Below are 19,008 nucleotides of genomic sequence, written 5' to 3'. Positions count from 1 at the left end.
CTAAAGTGGTGCAGAATGGCCGCAAATAATATTTTAAGCTTATAATACGGCACACAAATGTTCTCAGCCGCTTTTGAAATACTGCACAGCAATTTCAAACACATTTTCTGCTCGATGATGTCGTTCTGTTGGACTATTTTTTTTTCACTGATCGTCGATGCCATCATTTTCGAATAACATTATTTTCGCCAAGACCTATTTTCGCCTCTTCTCTCAACCAACCATGACCGGCTTTGCCCTCAACTTCCCTCTCTCCCACCAACCAACTCCCGCCTTCCGTTGCAGCTTTGTAGACCACGCACCACGTTATCCGCGCTCTTTTCGTCGTGAGGCTTGCGTCGTGCAGCACGAGGGCTAGTGTGTCTGCAGATTGCGCCGGCATATATCCTCTTTATTTAAAAAAAGATCAAAAACAGCTGACATGGCTTTTAAGAAAGGACCCGCTCAAGCCCATAAGCCCGGTGCGAAAGGAGGACCACAGGTAAAAACGAGCAATTCTGTGGGTTGCCTCCACGTGCTCGTGTCGCAGCATTGGCCGTCCATAGTCGCGGGCGGCAGCGGAACCGTCGATATTCATTTTCTCTCGCAGGCTGGGAAGAAGGCGCCTCCCTCTAAAAAACCGCAGGCCGCGAAAGCTGATGAAGATGATGACGACTTGGAAGAAGACGACGATGATTTTTCCATGGATGAAGATTCTGACCTCAGCGGAGGTAAGCTTGCTACGGCAGCCTCGTGGTTCCCACTTACTGCTATGTTCGTCGTGGAATCCCGCTGTGTAATGTGTCTAGATGCACTGATTGCGCACTATTTTTGCATCTTAACTGCTTTTGTCAGTTTCCGGGATCAGCAAGTGTCGATTGATGATGAGCAAGCGCCTGTCACCATGAGCGGTTGCCCGCACGTGTTGCAAATGCGGTACCTTTTCGTCTTTGGAGGATTATCATCCCCAGTATAGCTAATGAACCTGACAGAGTGTCGCCTTGAGTGGCCAACTTTACGTGTTATTTTCCTGATGGCGGGGACAGTGCCGTTGCGCGTTGCTAGTTTTGGCGGGCAAGTGCCGGTGCCCGCGCGCGCGGTTTTCTTCGTGCATATGCAGAGCATAAATCGGCATGTTTATTGCACTGTGGAGAGCAATGCGCGGTAAGCTCGAAAACTGCGCATGTGTTGTGTTCACGAATTTGTGTTATTGTTGACTTTATTTTTATTAAGCCTCACTAGCATTGTCTCTTAGACCACGTGGAGAGGTAACGAAAGGTTTTACCCGATCGAGAACAGCGTCGCGTGTGTTATGTGCGTGTGTTACCACGACATATTTATGGTGATCATCTTTAATATTAGTTGCATACCCGGCGCGGTGGCTCAGTGGTTCGAGCGCTCGACCACCGAGCTCGAGGGTTCGATCCTGGCTGAGACGGCCGCGTTTGGATGTAGGCGAAACGCAAGGCGCCCGTGTACTGTGCAACGAGAACCCCAAGTGGGCGAAATTAATCCGGAGCCCACCACTATGGCGTCCCACAAATCCCATGTCGCTTTGGGACAATACACTATCCATCTTGGATGCCACCTGCTTTATTTGAAGAGTGGGTGCATTGCTAGTAGCGGAGGTTAGCTGCAGGATAATGGGGGAGGCAATGAGGTTGGAGTGTTGCTTTTATCAGTGTGCCATCAATGTACCATTGTGTGACAACCACAGACCTTCACTTTTCTTATGCATGCATTGAGCGTATTGTCATTGTGTTAAGTTTCCCATCGAAAATTGTAAGTTGTGTGGTTTAATGCCCTGAAGTGACACATGGACTATGAGGGATGCCATAGTGGAGGGCTCTACCAATTTAGACCACCTGGGGTTTTGTCACGTGCGTTGACTGTTTCGCATCCATCGAAATGTGACCGCTGTGGCTGGCATTGAACCAGGGTCCTCCGGCCCTCTCTTTCATTAAGCATAAAGTCAAACCACGTGTATTGTTTTTAGCCGTAGTGAAGTCGTGCAGTACAATGAGCCAATTTCTGAACAGTGTTGTGTGATCGTCGATTAGTTTCGGTGTCATTGCTTTACTGTGGTGAAGAGGCATAACTTTTGAGGGTCGGTACATGTGTAGTGCTCGTCATTACGCAAGTTGACGCTTGTGTGATACTTTTTAAAATGTGGCTGGCTGGGTGTGGTCTTGATTTTAAAGAGATGCTGCATCATGACATGAGCGATGCAACAGTGTAAAAGTTGCATTGTGGGCTACTTCGAGTGCTTTGTTTTTGCACCTAGCAGAAGTTTTGTTTGGAGCATGTGTTGTGTAATTTGCTTGGTTGCAGCATGCATTAAACATTTCCTTAAGGGTGGTTCACGTGCAAGCGATTGAACGATTGAGTGGTGCGTCGCAGCAATAAATTTCCAACTGTTGGAACCTCGTTGCTCTGGCCGCCCGAGCCGCTGCGACAACTAAAAACGGGTTTTTGCGCCGCCGCGGCAGGAATCGCTAGCGTTTTCGCTTGCATGTGCGACAGGCTTCACCTTTTTTGCTTTTTTTGCTGGAAAAATGGACGATTTGGAGTGTACTGGAAGAAAATTTTTTTTCACTAGAAGTAACGAACCCGGCGCATGTTGCAATGCATGAAATTGTAGCATATTAGTTACACTTCTGAAGGAAACAAACAGCAGAGTCGTGTGTGCAAGAGTACTTGGAACATTTGGGAAGTATACAGCAAAAACAGAAATTACCGGCTGCACCAAGCCAGAACTTGATTAGAGAAAAACTGGAATATACAAAATGTTGCATATGTTTATAGCTGTCATTCTTCCAACACGCTACCACAACTCCTGTAGCCTTTGACAGCCACAAAAAGCTAGAGCTGTTGAGTGATACTGATGCCGATATGGATAGCGGGAGGTCGTGATAGAGGAAAACGATGATGATGGCCTGCGGCCTTGGGCACCTGGAAGCTTCTGTGCGCACGCATTTCGAAGGCTATTTCTGCGTGGGTCGTGGAAACTCTAGATGCGGCCCTTACATGAATCTTCTTTTTATTTCCATTGGGAAAACAGAGTGCTCCCTGTACACGGATGCAGCCGTTACAAGCGTTTATAGGGTAATTGCTGGCTGTGATGATGGTATGATGCACACAGCAGGCCGAGCACCGCCACTTCAGACAATCCTCTACTGTTGTTAGTCTGTAATACTCGTCGCTGTCCAACCTCCATGTGGTGCCAGTTTTCCCGACATTCGTACCAAAATTGTGACACCACCATTTGTGGTGCAGTGTTTCAAGTAGTGTCAACATTTCTTGTGCATAGCTTACATGTGCTAGTCAAGTTGGAGGCTAGCTTGTGGCAGGGATTCGAACCAATGGGCAGTCTGGATGAACAAGCTCGCCCAGACTGCCCACTGACCTTATCGAGGGTGAAGGAATTATTAAAAATTATTTCTAAATTATTGGGTCCACGTAGAGCTTTCAAATTTGACTCTGATATCCTCAAAGACCAGCTCTACAGATCTATTGCACTAGAATATGCCCACCGAAATCATTTCAGGATCCCTTTAAAATACATTCTCTGTTGAATTCAGGAAGTTATGCTCAATTTGATCAACATTGCAATCGTTCGGTCGGTCATACATTCATGCACTCGTAAAGGGATACGCATTGCTGTGTTTTAATTCCTTTTTTCTTGAGAAGGAACTAGTACTTACTTGTGTTAGTTATTTTATGTGAACTAGTAAGTACTTACTTCTGTTGGTTATTTTATGTACAGCTGATGAGGACTTGGACGACGAGGAGCTTGATGATGAGGAGCTTGATGATGAAGAACTTGACGAAGATGAGGATCTAGATGAAGAATCTGACGATGCAGACGGTGAGTTCATTTTTACATGAGTGCTAGCTGCGAAGAGTGGAGCTTGTCACACAAGCAGGGAACTTCCAGTGAATCAGATTTGGTGGGTTTGATCACTATTTCTTGGGAACATTATCTAGATTGAATACATTTCAATCAAGTGAGTAATTGCTCGTTAATGTCCACCTTACTGCTGTCACATGACTACAGAGGAGGGAAACGCAGCTTCTTCAAGGCCTTTGCAGTTGAAAAAAATCTTGTTAGGGGCTTGAACCTGGTGCTGTCTGGGGAAAGCATGTCACCAGTCAAGCTAACCAGAACTGCTAATAGATGACAGGTTGTGGCAGAATTGATGAACAGCTTGAAGTGAGACTGTTAAACCACTGTGTTTTGTGGAATTCCTGAGAGTAGATCTCATTTTATGAAGTAATTACTCATTAGCGTCAACCCCTATTGTTGGGTACACCTCAACAACGTAGCTGCAGAAACCCCTCAAAGAAGGCCCTGCAGTAAATAGCATCAGCTGTCTGTCATGACTTTGCAGTTAATCACCTAGCGCGACATCACAGTTGGCTGGCAGGTGCATCTGTGAAATGGGATTAACCGCTGTGTCATGGCAGTCGGTCAGTGTCGATGCCATTTGTTGGAGGGCCTTCTTCGAGGGGTTTTTGCCGCTTTGTTCTGGAGTTGTATCCAACTAGTGTGACTATATGGGTATGAAGAAAAGTTACCTTGCTTTCTTAGTTGAAGAATTTTTCCTGGCCCAAGGTTTCCTGGATCTGGGCTATGGCTAATTGAAAATTTTAATCTATTTCAGTAATTGAACCCTAAGGAAAGTACTTTGCTTTGCAATGCACATTTCATTGGATTCTTATTAGTGGATAGAAAACTTCCCAATCCATTTTGCGTGCTGGATATTTCATGTAACTTTATGCCAAGGATTATAATTTTTCAAGCAGATTAAGATATGCAAAAGAGGGTCAGATACTTGCTGGATATCAATGGAAACCTAAAATAGTATAATTTGTAGTGAAGATAGCAAAAATTTTTAAATTTAGTTTGGTAGCTTCATTGCCGTGGCGTGCTGATACGGTTATAATTGTGTAATAAACGAGAGGGTGTACTGGTGGTGACTGGTCAGCTTTGACATTCTTTGCAGTGCTTTCAAAATGGTGTTAAAATAATTCCAGCTTGCTATGTAAAACATGTAGAGTAATTTAAGTGCTTATTATGGTACCTGGATTGATGTCAAGTTTACAGCCAAGCCCAAGCTGCGAATGTGCAAACATTGCCTGACGTAGAAAGAACCTTGCTGCATTGTGTGCTTATGGCGTTAGTGACCTTGGGCCGGTGCAACCGTGCCATTGTTTCATTCCAGTACCAGCTGGCAAGGCTGCAAAGCCAGGTGTGGCTGCAGGGAAGGCAGATGCCCAGCAGCAAAAAGGCCCCAATAAGCAAGCACAGACACCGAAACAGAAAGTTCCAGTGGAGGCCACCAACGGCAAGCGCAAGGCAGAGGATCAAGAAATTGTCTCTCCTTCCAAGAAGATTCGATTGGAAGGTGAGTGGACTGCTGCCTTTCATGTGTCATGGGTTAGGCTAGGTATGTGCACATTATCTAGCTTTCAGAGCTATCTTTGAAGAGTAGAATCTTGCTAATAGGAATCTCACAGGATTGTAGAAAATATTTGTATGCTCCAAAATTCACATCGTCTTAAGTGAACAGACCCGCTGCTGTGGCTGAGTGGCTACGGCGCTCTGCTGCTGGCCTGAAAGATGCGGGTTCTGTCCCGGCCGCGGTGGCCGAATTTCGACGGAGGCGGAATTCTAAAGCTACTCGCCACTACTCAGTGCACTATGTCTGATGATCCCAGCCTTGGTAATGAGTGGGCTGCATGGGAGAGAGTTTAGAACACCCAAGCATTTCGACATTGTACGCAGTGCATTTTTGCCAGGGAATTTTACTAATTTGTATCGGCTGTGTTTGCATCACTGAGATGCTGTAGTAGATGCTGCCTACTTTACTTTGCTTGGCTTTAAGGGGGGAAGCTGGTCTTAGAAAAAAAATTTTGTTAATGAAGTCACAATATTGGAATCTTCAAGAAACATGTATTTTTGCGTGCTGATTTCAAATATGTAATTTAATTTTATTTAAGACAATCTTTGTGTACTTATATACAATGTTATGCAACTTTTTGCCGAGAGCTTTCAATAAATTTTGTTACAGGAAACTTGCTAGGACGCATGCCATTGGCTTGTCTTGACATCAAACTATGCACTAAGGACAAAATTATTATCCTGCCTATCACAGTTGAGTTACAGGATTCTGAATTTGCCACTTCACAAATGAGAAGAAACTGATGATTTCAAAATCCTATAACTCACCTTCTATGAGAGGCAGGACGATAATTTTACCCTTATTGCATAGCTTGATGTCAAGAGAAACCAATGGCATGCAGTCTAACAAGGTCCTTGCAGTAGAATTTCTTTCAAACTTTCGGCAAAGTTACCTAGCATATTGCATAATTGCACAAGGAGTTACTGTGCGTAAAAATAAATTACCGTATTTACCCAATTCCAACGCGCACCCAATTTACGGCACCAAAAAAAAAAATTCAAACCCCGCTTCTAACCTGCATGTGACTTCCACGAATGAAAATAATTTGCAACCGTTTTTATATTTTAAGGAGAGATGCGGGTGAAAAAACCGCGATTTTTTTCGATAAAGTCGATTTTGTATTGTCTTGCGTTTTGTATTCCCGCATATAAAAAAATCAAAGCCGATAATCAATGGGAAGTTAGTAAAAAATGCAATTAAAGCACTCACGGTGGCTCGCGATAGTGCGAATTTGACCGAATTTCGGGAACACGGCATTTCGCTCTACGGCGTCGCCTGCTCTTGAATTTTCGTGAGGAAGTAGGCCTACCCATCTTCTACCAGAAGCCACTTCGGCAGCGGGGCATTCTTGATAAAAATACGAAAAAAAAGATCGTTTCCAGCCCTAGTCGAGCGTCGCGACTGGCCCTTCAAATCACGTGGTACGATCGGAGCCCTTCCATTGGCTACGAGCATTCCACCGCACGGTCGGACGCAGACGCTCTTTCTTCGTTCTGCCGCCACCGAGACGTGAACCAACGCTTCTGCCCAGGTTTTTCTCCTTTCTCCGCTATGGATGTGACTGAGAAACTAGATTTTCTTTCACGCAAGTTCCTGACAAAGCATCAGTATAAAGGAAGACGCCCCAAACGCAAGCGGAGAGCTGCGGTGACGGGAGGTTCGTCTGCTGCTAGGCGTAACTGCGGCAATGGCGATGCACCATTTGGATCTTTCAAGCTTCTTGCGGAGCATCCATGTCTTCGTCAGTGTATCTGAGCGAAAGATAAAGATGTTCGATTGCCAAAACAAGCTTAAAAATGAGCGCGGAAGAGCTGTTATCTGTGAGATCGGCATGATGCGGGACCTTGTCAGCGGCGCGGCGTGCCCCGCCTGCGGACGATGTAATCTCTGTCAGAGAATTGGCTGCAAAACAGAAAGAACTCTCATCATTTTTTGAACTTTACCGCCGAAATGACTCGTTTCCGACAACCGTTGTTTCATCAACATATTCTTTGAGCCGCGTGTCTCGATCGTGCAAAGGCAGTGATGAGGCGTCCGCCCGCGGCAGTGCACGGGATACCGTCGCCGTGAACGTGGTCCGTGGTCGCTGAGCACGCAACCAATGACAAGCGCCACACTGGTTGAAAACGGCTCCTGCGACGCAGATAACGACGAGCTCCCACATCGTATAATGGCGATGACGATGGGCAGCTATGGGGCAGTTTCGGTTTGCACTCGAATCCAACGCGCATGCGATTTTGAAACGTATTTTCCCCGAAAAAAGGTGCGCATTGGAATTAGGTAAATACGGTACATATTTGGTACCGGCACACAAAAATGCATGTTTCCTGAAGATTTCATAGTTGTGCATGAATAAAAATTCATTTCTAAGACAGTCTTCCTCCTTAAACGAAAATATTAGTCTTCCTTGCCATTTTTAACTGTTCTTCTTGCACCTGCTACAACACTAATACTGTTGGTAGTGTTAGTAATGACTGCAGGTTATTTAGGAGCTATTTCTTCCTGTCCTATGGTCAAGCAGTGTCAAACTAGTGTGTTAGAATCTTATAATGTAAGTGGTGGCTGTACAGTAGCGTTGCTTTCTGTAGCAGGGGGTAGTATTGCACAGGTAAACCCCACTGCAACAAAATTGGCGGGTCATGCAAAAAATGTAGGTGGAGTGGATAGTTTTTAATGGAATCTGCCCAGGTAATTGGCAGATTAAACTATAGTCCATGAAAAAAAATTTTTTTTTCCTGAAAAATCAGTGACTTTACTCTTGCGCCAAAATGAGCCAAATGAGATAAGGTGCGCCACCCAGATAAAAGTGAGGAAAATTTCGCCAGACTGCTTTGAACTATGCTTTTGAATTTGGCGCCGCCGTGCGCTGGCTATCCAGGCATACATAACTGTTGTTCTCATCTTCGTTTAAAAATGTTAAGATACGTTGAAACCCACTTATAACGAAGCTGTCACTCGGCATCCGTTCTTAATGTCCCGAAGTTTGCAGTAAATGGACTAATAAAAACTGATGTCTCAATGCGGCTTCTATGGTGTACTTCTTTTGCCATATATGCGTGAACCACCTTTGGTCTGGCAAAGTTTTGGCACGTGTTTTTGAGTCATTGCCTATTTCTGTCTTGCTTACAAAACGAGTAGCACTTGTGTTGAGATGGAGGCTGATCGACATCCTTGGGCTTGCGTGTCTTTGGAGTCTACCTTTTGCAGACTGGCTGTCCAATTAAGCTTAGCACGAGTCAAAGGATGCGAAGGTTGCATTTAATTATGGCACAAAATATAATTGACACACACGCATGGCGATTTCTGCATAAATAGCACATCGCGTCTGCCTGAATGTCGTCTTTGGTGAGCGCTGACGAGCAACACCTTGTGGAAGGTTCATTTGTGCAAATCTCCAGCTGACTGCGAAACTGGCTGCAAGGCGCAATTGGTTTATCGACTTTAGGCTTTAGACTTCATGTGGTTAATTTGTGCCAGTCTTTGGGCGTGCACATGCTATCATCCATACTATCAATGCATTATATATTTGAAGCATTCATCAGGACTGCGTTTATTCGTCGTAAAAATTTGTGTCGCGGCATAAAAAAAAAAGGACGCATAATCCGGGGCTCTCCTGTGGACGGAAAAATTTTGAGGAAAAATGCCGGTCCTGTGTACGGACCGCATCCCGACAACTACAGAAAAAAAGTGCAGCCCTTCCAAGAGACATTTCGGCTCTTTCGTAGGTGGGAGAGTGACTGCACAATTAAAAATTATTACCTTCCTTTTTTTTTATCAAGTTGATGATGGAACATGTTTTCCCGCTCCTTTGAGGTACCATTCCACTGTAGTTTGTAACTGGAAATTTTGCTGTAGCAGCATTTTTTGAAGCTAGGTGACTACTTGGAGAGGGGATCACGAAACAGTTAGAGCTATCGATAATTCGATATATAAAACAGGTGCATAGGATGCTCCCACGCTAATGGCACGCTTCCTGCAGTGACTTGCTGCCCACTGACGTACTGGTAGCACACCGCTCACGCTGATTCCGCATTGAAGCTGAAGTTAGGATACAGTTGATCTGTGTCTCCTTCAGCAGCGAAGCAATCCATGCGAAAGCAGCTGCAAGCCTTCTATCTGCTAAACTGGCTCTGCCATGTGACAACCAGTCTACCAAATGCCTGTTTTTCCTGCACGACGGCAGTGTTGCATTGTAAACAAGTGGTACGCGAGATGGATAACAGTAAAGCACACCCCAGGTTCACCTCGTCGCACGGTTTAGCTGTGCTAGCGCTGCCAGCAAGTGCCCAAGGCAGCGCAGCTGACCAGTCTGTGCGTGAGTGTGCGTAAAGTGATTGTGGAAATGCTGTTAGGAGAGGCACTACTTGCAAGGGTGTGGCGAGGAGTTTTTTGATAGGCATTCTGGTGGGAATTTTTTAAAAGTTCGTAAATCTGAAATAAATCGTCAGTGTGAGGTTCGGAGTATTGAGTTTACCGTATCTTGCTTCCATACATCCAGGATTGACTGTACTGGGACTATTGACACATAAATGTGGCTGTTCCATGAACAAGCATTGAGCTAATAGCTGTGATGTTGCCTTGAAATGACGTTGCTTCTTTCCTTTTTTTTCTTTTTGCAGAGCATATTCCTGCATCATTTGTGGTTGATTATGGTGAGTTCTTGCTTGCTTTGTAAACAGCTGTGCTGATGTGCTTACATTTTAAAATTTATCTCTGCTTGTTCTTTGTGGTGAAGATGTGTAGGGAAAGGTGCAAACATAGCGTTATAGTAATACAGTGAAACCTCGTTATAGCGAACTAGTACAAAATCTCAAAACAGTTTGCTATAGCCGAAATTCGTAATATAAAATTTCGTCCGAAACGCGCGCAATAACGGCGCAATTAGTCATTGAAAGGACAGCAATTCTGGCGATCCTTACAAGAGAAGCGGATAGATGTTTTCCCAGGTTTTGGTGGCGTTCCGAAGACGCTCGCGGCTATTCCGAAGACCGCAAAAAACCGAGCGCCAGTTAGGTTGGCTCTCCCGCACAGCACCGCAAGCGCAGGTTAAGCGCCTGCTACTGTGGCTTCCCCGCATCACAGCGGTGTCGCGTGGAAAGCGGTACGCCAGAGCGAAAGCTGCTGCCGAGTTCACCACCTCCGCGACAGCCGACATGAGCGCAGGATTGTTACTGCATGCATACAACCACCAGTGCTGCTTCCATGGCGCTGTCGACGGATGCCAGAGGCGTGAACGCGTGCTGACTGCCGGACTGCAGCCCTACACGCCTGTGTTGGCGAGTGCGAGATGAAAGTGCAAACCTTGGTGCGAACGCGTGCCGCAGCACCACCAGTCACTTGTGCAGTGCGGCGAAGCCTGCCATCCGCACGGGCACAGTTTGGCGCCGGGGAGTTCGATATACCCATTTCGTGGCCAACCGTGTTTGGTATATAAAGTAGAAATTGCATGAATTAGTCAAAAATATTTACGAAGAGTTCGATATAGCCAATAATTCGTAATATCCGTGTTCGTTATATCGAGGTTTGACTGTAGTGTCATGTGCACAAGTCGGTTGAATATTTTGCAGATATATGAGGAGATATACCCATTGTACTTTGCTCCATTCATTAGTTTTCAGAAATTGAAGCTTGTAGTCACGAGACCTTGGTCAGTACCTTTTACCTTGCACACACTGTAGGCCTGTGAGAATAGTGTTTTTTTTTTTGGTTCGGGGCTTATTTGAAGTGAGTCCGCCGTGGTGGCTCAGTGGTTATGGCGCTCGGTTGCGGACCCGAAAGTCGCGGATTCCGGTCGCGGCGGTCGAATTTCGATGGAGCGAAATTCCAGAGGCCTGTGTACTGTGCGATGTCGGTGCGCGTTAAAGAACCCCAGGCGGTCGAAATTTCCGAAGCCCTTAATTACGGCATCCTCAGTGGTGGAACTGCTGCGCCAATTGCGCCAAACTGCGCCAAATGGGAAATCCTGCTACATGCTGCTACAAAATCGGTTTTTTGCCTACTTTTGCGCCACGCCTGCGCCGAAATATCTCTGAATAACTCCAATAACTCTGCTGAGAACGAAACCGAAACTCATTTCCGTGAAACCAAAACTGATGTCTGCCGGCAACACTTCCGGCAACGCATCTGCCGGCAGCCACATCGCCATCGCTGCTTTGCAACCGAACACAACCGAAGGTGAACAAAGGGACCACTGTCAGCGCACTGCCTGTGTGAATGGACACTTCACGTCTTCGATGTCTTTGTCAAAGCTGAAAGGCAACAAAACTTATGACTAACTTATATCGGGCAGAAAATCCAGCTGCCATTCCTGTGACACAAGGATTAATCAGAGCGGTGAAAGGGTCGCGGAAGCGTCAGCTGCAACGGTTGGAGGCGGATGCAGGAGAAGAGACCCGTGCAAAACAAGCGAAACAAGACTGTGATGTACAGGACAAAGACACCCAGAAGAGAGGTCAGAATGAAGAGAAGGTACAAGGAGAGATCAGACTGGCCAGGAATATGATCACCAATGCTGAGCTGCTTTTCACAAAAGGTGTCAAGTCTAAACATTTTGCAGTCGTTGAGAGTGGACAAGCCCTTCTGAAGAATGGACAGGAAAAGCTCGCAGCGGCACTGTCTAAGCTGGAGTGATCAAGAAAAGGGAAGAAATAGTACCTGAAAGTTTGTTTTATGAACGGTATCATTTTTTATAGTTCTGTTGAGCATCTCGTTATGTCGCTCTTCTGAACAAAAACAGCAGTGTTTTTAGGAGAACCTCCTGTTTTGTTTATTTTCGGCTATATTTAAGGAACCAAGCACTTTAAGCTGCATTTGGGATTGAAGCTTGCTCTTGCATGGCTGTGGTTGCTAAAAACGTCTGAGCAAATGCCTGTTCCAGAAATACAACAAAGCTTCTTTATTTAAAATAACGTTTTTTGGCATGAAATTTTGGTACGAAGCTTTTTTTTTTTTGTGCTACAAAAGCTCGAATTCTGCTACAAAATGCCATTTTTCCTGCTACAAAACTTAAAATTGCTGCTACAAACTGCGATTTCTTCTGCTACAAAAGCTGCTACAAGAAGCCAGTTGCCAGTTCCACCACTGCATCCTTCATACCCTGAGTAGCTTTCGGACGTTAAACCTCCATAAGCCATTATTTGAAGTGAATAGTAATGTTCTTTGAATTATGTCGAACCGAATATACTGCAAATTTCTGGCACACAAACGAGCTTGAAGGCACAGTAGGTATTTTTTAAATCGTTTATTTTTCTAACACACAAAGCCATTATGCAACAACCCTCAGTGTTGTGTAAACTTTCCGCAAAAAATGGCCCTTGAAGATTGGGGGAGTCAACCCTACATGCAAAGCCAACATATTTGTGTAGTAAGCGTCTTTAAACTGCTGGTCCTGACCGATTCGCTACCGTTGCTTTGTCCGTGTTGCGCACGCTGCAATCCGTGCCATTTTTTTTAGCGCGCGGTGCGACCTAGGTCGCTGCAAAGAATCTGCGATAACTTTCACTACAAAAGTCATCTCAAAATGCACAGTTTCAGAATGAGAAATTGTGATAAATTTTAAAACACTCTGGCATGTGAAGAGCGATGCTGCATTCCTCGCACTCACAACGGCTTTCTTTCACTTCTCTCAGAGGAGGGTCGTGGTACTTTGTGTGTTATGTTGGCCATAATCTAGCTAATAACTGCTATTCAAGGTTGCATTGTGGAAGGGAACGATGGCTTGTTGCTTGTACTCGTATGCAGAGTCTCGAGACCTATGTGACGTGAAGCTGAGTTCCTTTGGAGACGGCGTCACAGCAGGCGATGTCAAGGCCCTCTGCAAAGATGCAGTTGAAGTGCGAGAGAAGTTTAGGGGCAAGAAGCTCACGTAAGTGGCACATATTTTTGAAAATGGGTTCAGCAAAGTGTTTTAGTTGAAAAATTATGCAGAAAACATGGCAGTAGATTTGACTGCTTTCTGTGTGGGTGCTGGTTTAAATGCTGTAATTCTCATGAGATAAAATGTTTTAAAGTGTCTGATTTTAACAGTGCAGTTCATGGCAGCTGAGAGGGAATTTTTTGTGAGCATTGAATTAAAGTAAGTGGAAGATGATCTGGGACATTGTATTAACATTGCAATTGATTCAGAAGAATGCTTAGGTGGTGGTTAGAAATTGGGTGCTGCTAACTGTTCCTCTGTTTAATCACTAGCAGCAAACATGCTTTTGTCTGCATTGTAATTTGTATTGTCAGGTACTTGTTTCATTATGGTAGTGCTATTTTCCACCTTCTTTTCTTTTAGCTTTTTGGTGCCAAAAATTTTGACATGGTTATCTTTTCCTAACTTTTTGTACTGTCATATGCCTCATTAAAAAGACTCCCTTTAATTCAAACTCTGCATACTTGCACATATTTTTGGCCCCTTTGAATTTAATTTGTTGAGTTGACTGTTATCAAGTTGATGATGGAACATGTTTTCCCGCTCCTTTGAGGTACCATTCCACTGTAGTTTCTAACTGGAAATTTTGCTGTAGCAGCATTTTTTGAAGCTAGGTGACTACTTGGAGATGGAGAGGGGATCACGAAACAGTTAGAGCTATCGATAATTCGATATATAAAACAGGTGCATAGGATGCTCCCACGCTAATGGCACGCTTCCTGCAGTGACTTGCTGCCCACTGACGTACTGGTAGCACACCGCTCACGCTGATTCCGCATTGAAGCTGAAGTTAGGATGCAGTTGATCTGTGTCTCCTTCAGCAGCGAAGCAATCCATGCGAAAGCAGCTGCAAGCCTTCTATCTGCTAAACTGGCTCTGCCATGTGACAACCAGTCTACCAAATGCCTGTTTTTCCTGCACGACGGCAGTGTTGCATTGTAAACAAGTGGTACGCGAGATGGATAACAGTAAAGCACACCCCAGGTTCACCTCGTCGCACGGTTTAGGACTGCACCGGTAACGGACTCGGCGTATTGTGAGGCTTCTGGGTTTTGCAAAGCTGTTGAAGTTTTCATATTTGTTGAATGTCGAAACTGTAGAAAGTAGCGATGGAACCGTGATTGAGCGCTGCTGTGTGGAGTTAACGTGTCGCCGGCCTTGTAGGCTCAGTTTCGCGTGCGTGTCTGAAGTGCTGCCTCCTATATACAGTAGAACCCTGCCGTTACGTTTTGCATGGGGCTGACGAAAAAAAAAATTAGCCAGCTGGGAAACGTAATACAGTTCAACCTGGATATAATGAAATTGAAAAAAAGTGAGATTTTTCGTTACATCCAGGTTTTTGTTATTCTGTATTTACTCGCATAATGATAACACATTCTGAAAAAAAAAAAGATGCAAATTTAAGGGTGCGATCATTACACGGGGTAAATTTTCCACAAAAAATTTGCAAGCACCAGAAATGCAAACAAGTTGCAGGTCAGGCCACAAAGCAGACCGCCAACTTGCAAAATGGTGAATGTGCGTTTTTATCAACTCATGGGAACGCGCTTGCTGTGGGATGAGTACAGGCCAACCAAGAGGCGGCTGCTGCTGTAACAGTGCGGTACTTCAAAACAAAAATGGCGGCTGAGAGAGCAAGATGCTCATCTGCACGTGCCATCTGTCAGCAAGTGCTGGCAGATGGCAAGAGCGATGCACACGACAGATCTCAGCGGCAAGTTCGGGGTGAAATCATTACGCGAGTGCAATCATTATGCAAGCAAATACAGTGTGCTTGTTTTGTATGCTGTAATACAGTCAAACCCATGTATATCGACCTTGCATAGAAACTTCTTACGAGTTTGACCTATGACGTGTCGTTTTACATAAAAGTAGCAGTAAATTTAACAGCATACAAACACTGAGATGGAGAAAAATGTATTTCAGTGATAGCTACTTACTGCACTCAGGTTACCAAGTGAAATAGTCTCGAATTTTTTGTTTCTGTATTTTAATTGCCTCGGAGGGAATACATTTTTCAGTGTTGTTGATGGACTATGAACAGCTGAGGTAGGTCCCAGCCTTCTATTGACACGTAGTGGCGACAAACCATGCTGAGCAGGCTGAGCACATCGAATCACGTGTGCACAGGTTCTCTCAGGTCCTCGTCACAGTTTGCATCAGTGGGGCCCTGGTTATCCGCGATGTTTGCAATGACGTCTTTGTCTGTAAGCTTTCCCGCCATGTCAACTTGTCGTCCGCAGAGACAGTTGCCTACGGCTGCCCCATCACAAATAGCACCAGGAAATACAGACAACTGGTTCCACAAGTCGAGACTGGCGAGGGCTTCGTTGAGCTCACCTGGCAAAGAATTTGCTGTCTTCTCCTGGAAAGCAGCGACCAGAATGTTGGAAGCAGTCCTGTATGGAGTGGAACCTCAGTAATTTGAACTCTGATAATTTAAGGAATTTTTGCGGTCCCGTAATTTCTAATAGAAGTTTAACCGGATAATTTGAAGTGTAGTAGCGCACCAGCCCGGTCATTTCGAAGGTCTGACCTTTAGCCTATCTTTAACGTAAAATTAGCTGCGTCCGCCTGGACCATTTGGTAGTTTTTCTTTTCTGCCTGCCAGAGTGCAACAGATTCTTGTTGCAACAGAACAACACGACGAAGATGAAGTCGCAGGAATCCAGAACACAACAGTAGCCTTGTGCACTGTCAGGCCAGAATAAAACATGTGAACAGTGCCCTATGAACTTTCAGCTATAGTATACAGCCTGTGCGGTTTTTGTGTGTGTGTGATGGAGCCAGCGAAGCATAGATTTGTAAACTGGTTCCAATTAAAGCAATATGTCGCTTCGCAGCCACTTCCATCATTTCTGCGTCATTTCCTTTCCTCAAATCCAATTTTCATTTCCTTCATTATGGCACCTATTTCTCTCTTCTTTCACTCCCACCTTCCTCCCTTCCCTTACGGTGTGGTTCGGGTGTCCTCCGAGATGCAAGACAATTACTATGCCATTTCCTTTCCTCAAAAATGCGTTGTGTTCAGAGGTGTTTCCTACGGGCAAGGTGTCGCACCGAATGGGCAATAGCGTTCTGTGGACTCCCTGGCAGCGCTGCAACACATTGTCATACTTCGCTCCTAAAGGCGAAGCTTAAGCGTCCTCCAATTTTTTTTTTTACATGGTGGATAATTCCTTCTTACTTTGATATAATTGGGTTCGCCTGTATACAGTATGGATCACATAAAAAAGACCGGTGAAAGATTTTGTTTTCTGTACTATGCATTTTGGTCTTAATGTGTACTCTTGCTTTTTGTAGGTGTGCTTTTGTGCGCTTTGCCAACAAGGAGAAAGCTACATCAGCTGTGCAGGCACTGCAAGGAGCCAAACTGAAGGGGAGTCCGGTCACAGCCTCTTACTGTGGAGAACGTTGGACCAACCCAGCACTGCGCCCAGCGTATCTGTGTGATACTCTGGACGTGCGGAGAGTGCCCAAGCAGTACCAGAATAGGAAGAAGCTGGCTTCTATTTTTCCCACAGGCGATGTGGTCAAAGCCTTTCCTGATGGGTGAGTTTTTAGCTTTGTGCTTGCTGCATATGGAGAGTAAGGTTCCAAGAAGTAAAGTGAAGACACCAACTAGGTGCAGTCTTGCAAGGGGAAGCAGTGAGTGTGAGTTGGCATTTGCTGCTTGTCTTCTGCTTGGCGGCGCAGCAGTTTATCAGTTAAGGTTGCAGCGTACTTCCACTACTAATGTGTCCTTGGGCAAAGCATCTGAAGGAGAATATGCACATTTGAGCGATACTAATAACACTGAAGGCAGTCACTTTCCAGCACAGAGAGCGCTTGCGTCTTTTCTCTGTGCCCGCCTTTGTTGCAGTCAATATCCAAAGCAGCAGGATAGTGACTAGAAATGTGGCACAGTGCAATCCACTTGTAAAAATATTGAGAAAACCAGAAAATCCATTCTTGTAGCTGATAACTGTTATATCTGGAGCGGCAAAGGAGAAAGAAAAAACCTCCAAGGAATTTCCCCATGCGCACAGTGCCTTGGCGTTCTGCAAAGTTCGCTGAGCGTGCCACCGCCGCTGCAGCTCCCATCAAAAGGCACACACCGCGATGTTATTCACGCACAGCATCTTGGTGCGTTGCCAAGGTCTGCGCTGTGTGCCCAGCTCACGAATGCACAAACGGGTGGAAACTACGTTTGTGCGAGGAAGCGTTGCACGACGGTGGCTAAAAGGCTCTTCTCTCCCTCCAACTGTTGCGACAGTGATAGCGCTTGGTTTCCAAGGCCATACGCAATGATATGGTATTTCTCCACGCAGGTCTGTTTGCAGTACTTACGATGAGTGTTCATGTCATTTGCTTCCAAGTATTTTATTTTTGTCAAACTTTCAGGCAAGTTTTTGTAGTAAACACCTTCCTGGTGACCACAATTCTAGGCGATGATTGTCGTTATACAATATGGTTTATTTTTTAAAAGTGGCAATGGGAGAACTGAATAATCTAAAAATTTGATTGCTATGAGGGATATTGTTAGATCTGGTATCATTATAATTGGATTGCACTGTATGCAAGTTATACCTGCCATTTCTTGGCTGCAGTGACACTGCTGTTCATACCATTGATGCCATCTTTGTTTCCCTTCTCTGTACTCGAATGCTAGTAAGGTGGGTGAGTAGCTAAGGGGTTTTATACAGTGTGGCGGTCTGAGCACCATGGGCTTGAAAATGGCTTCTAAGGTGTTAAATGCCTTGGGTGCTAGTGCCTCTGGGTGCAACAGAAAAAGCAAGGCTATCTTCGCTTGTGGTCTGTCTGCTAGGGAGGAACCACCTTGCTACACACTGCCTCCTTTTGGACTAGAGGCCGTATTCTGTAACAATCCATTGCTTTTCCATTCCCTGTGGTCCCCTGACATTGGTCACTGCTCCCATTCATGTAGGGCATCAGAGAAAATCTCATGCTGGTCGTGACACGAACATGTCCATGTTGCACGAGCAGACCAGAGCAAACGGCCATCGGTGACAAGTGTGACATGTTCGACATGCCTGACGAGTTTTTTTGGCGCTATTCCAATCTTGGCAAAGAAACTTGGCATTGTTTATGTGACGAATTGGTGCAGCGTAGTCTGTGTGACTCCACTGACTCTATGCGGCGGCAGGAGGCTGGCTAGCAGCAGCACTACAACCAGATTGGATGCGTGTGTGGTTGGCTGTTTGCCTTCCCACCTGCTGTTGCTTTTGCCACGTTGATGACACGGCCAAATAAAGTGGAAAATGGAATGGATCATTGTAGAATATGGCCTCAGTTGTTTTTAAGGGGGGAGGCTACCCTTGAGCATCAACTTTTTTATTTCTTGAGATATCTGGATGAAATTTTCAGGGTAAGCTCGTAGCACAAACATTTGAAGAACTACCAAGTTTCATGGAGCTGTGCCCTCTGGTTCTCAAGTTATAGGAGTATATCAAGGTAGTTTACATAGGTTCCTTGGGACATGCCTGGAGAATTTGCAAAATGTGCTGGCACTTTGAAATTCAGCATAGTCATTCCTGGATAGGTACTCCAGGGCAAGACAAGGCCCTTTTTTTAAATTTCTTTGCTGAAAAATTTTAGCACAGCCCTGAATTTAGTGTTACTTATTAGACCTTCATTAACCAAATTTTA

At 45.1% G+C, this 19,008-nt stretch overlaps 1 protein-coding gene across 1 annotated transcript in view; it reads left to right on the top strand.

Moving 5' to 3' along the window:
- Positions 1–299: 299 nt before the first annotated feature.
- The window catches only part of LOC149352024 (uncharacterized), a 28,169-nt gene continuing 9,460 nt past the window's right edge, over positions 300–19,008 (top strand). The window contains exons 1-7 of the mRNA XM_089581245.1: positions 300–481; positions 590–710; positions 3,746–3,847; positions 5,205–5,387; positions 10,064–10,096; positions 13,185–13,308; positions 16,663–16,911. Of these exons, the coding sequence (XP_089437371.1) occupies positions 422–481; positions 590–710; positions 3,746–3,847; positions 5,205–5,387; positions 10,064–10,096; positions 13,185–13,308; positions 16,663–16,911 (872 nt within the window). The 5' untranslated portion in view covers positions 300–421. The remainder of the gene's footprint in view (positions 482–589; positions 711–3,745; positions 3,848–5,204; positions 5,388–10,063; positions 10,097–13,184; positions 13,309–16,662; positions 16,912–19,008) is intronic.

The sequence above is a fragment of the Amblyomma mixtum genome, chromosome 3, assembly GCF_055824585.1.
Source record: "Amblyomma mixtum isolate Tamu chromosome 3, ASM5582458v1, whole genome shotgun sequence".
In the NCBI taxonomy this organism is placed as follows: Eukaryota; Metazoa; Arthropoda; class Arachnida; order Ixodida; family Ixodidae; genus Amblyomma; species Amblyomma mixtum.
The sequence above is the reverse complement of the archived record's forward strand: the minus strand, read 5'-3'. Positions and strand labels throughout refer to the sequence as shown.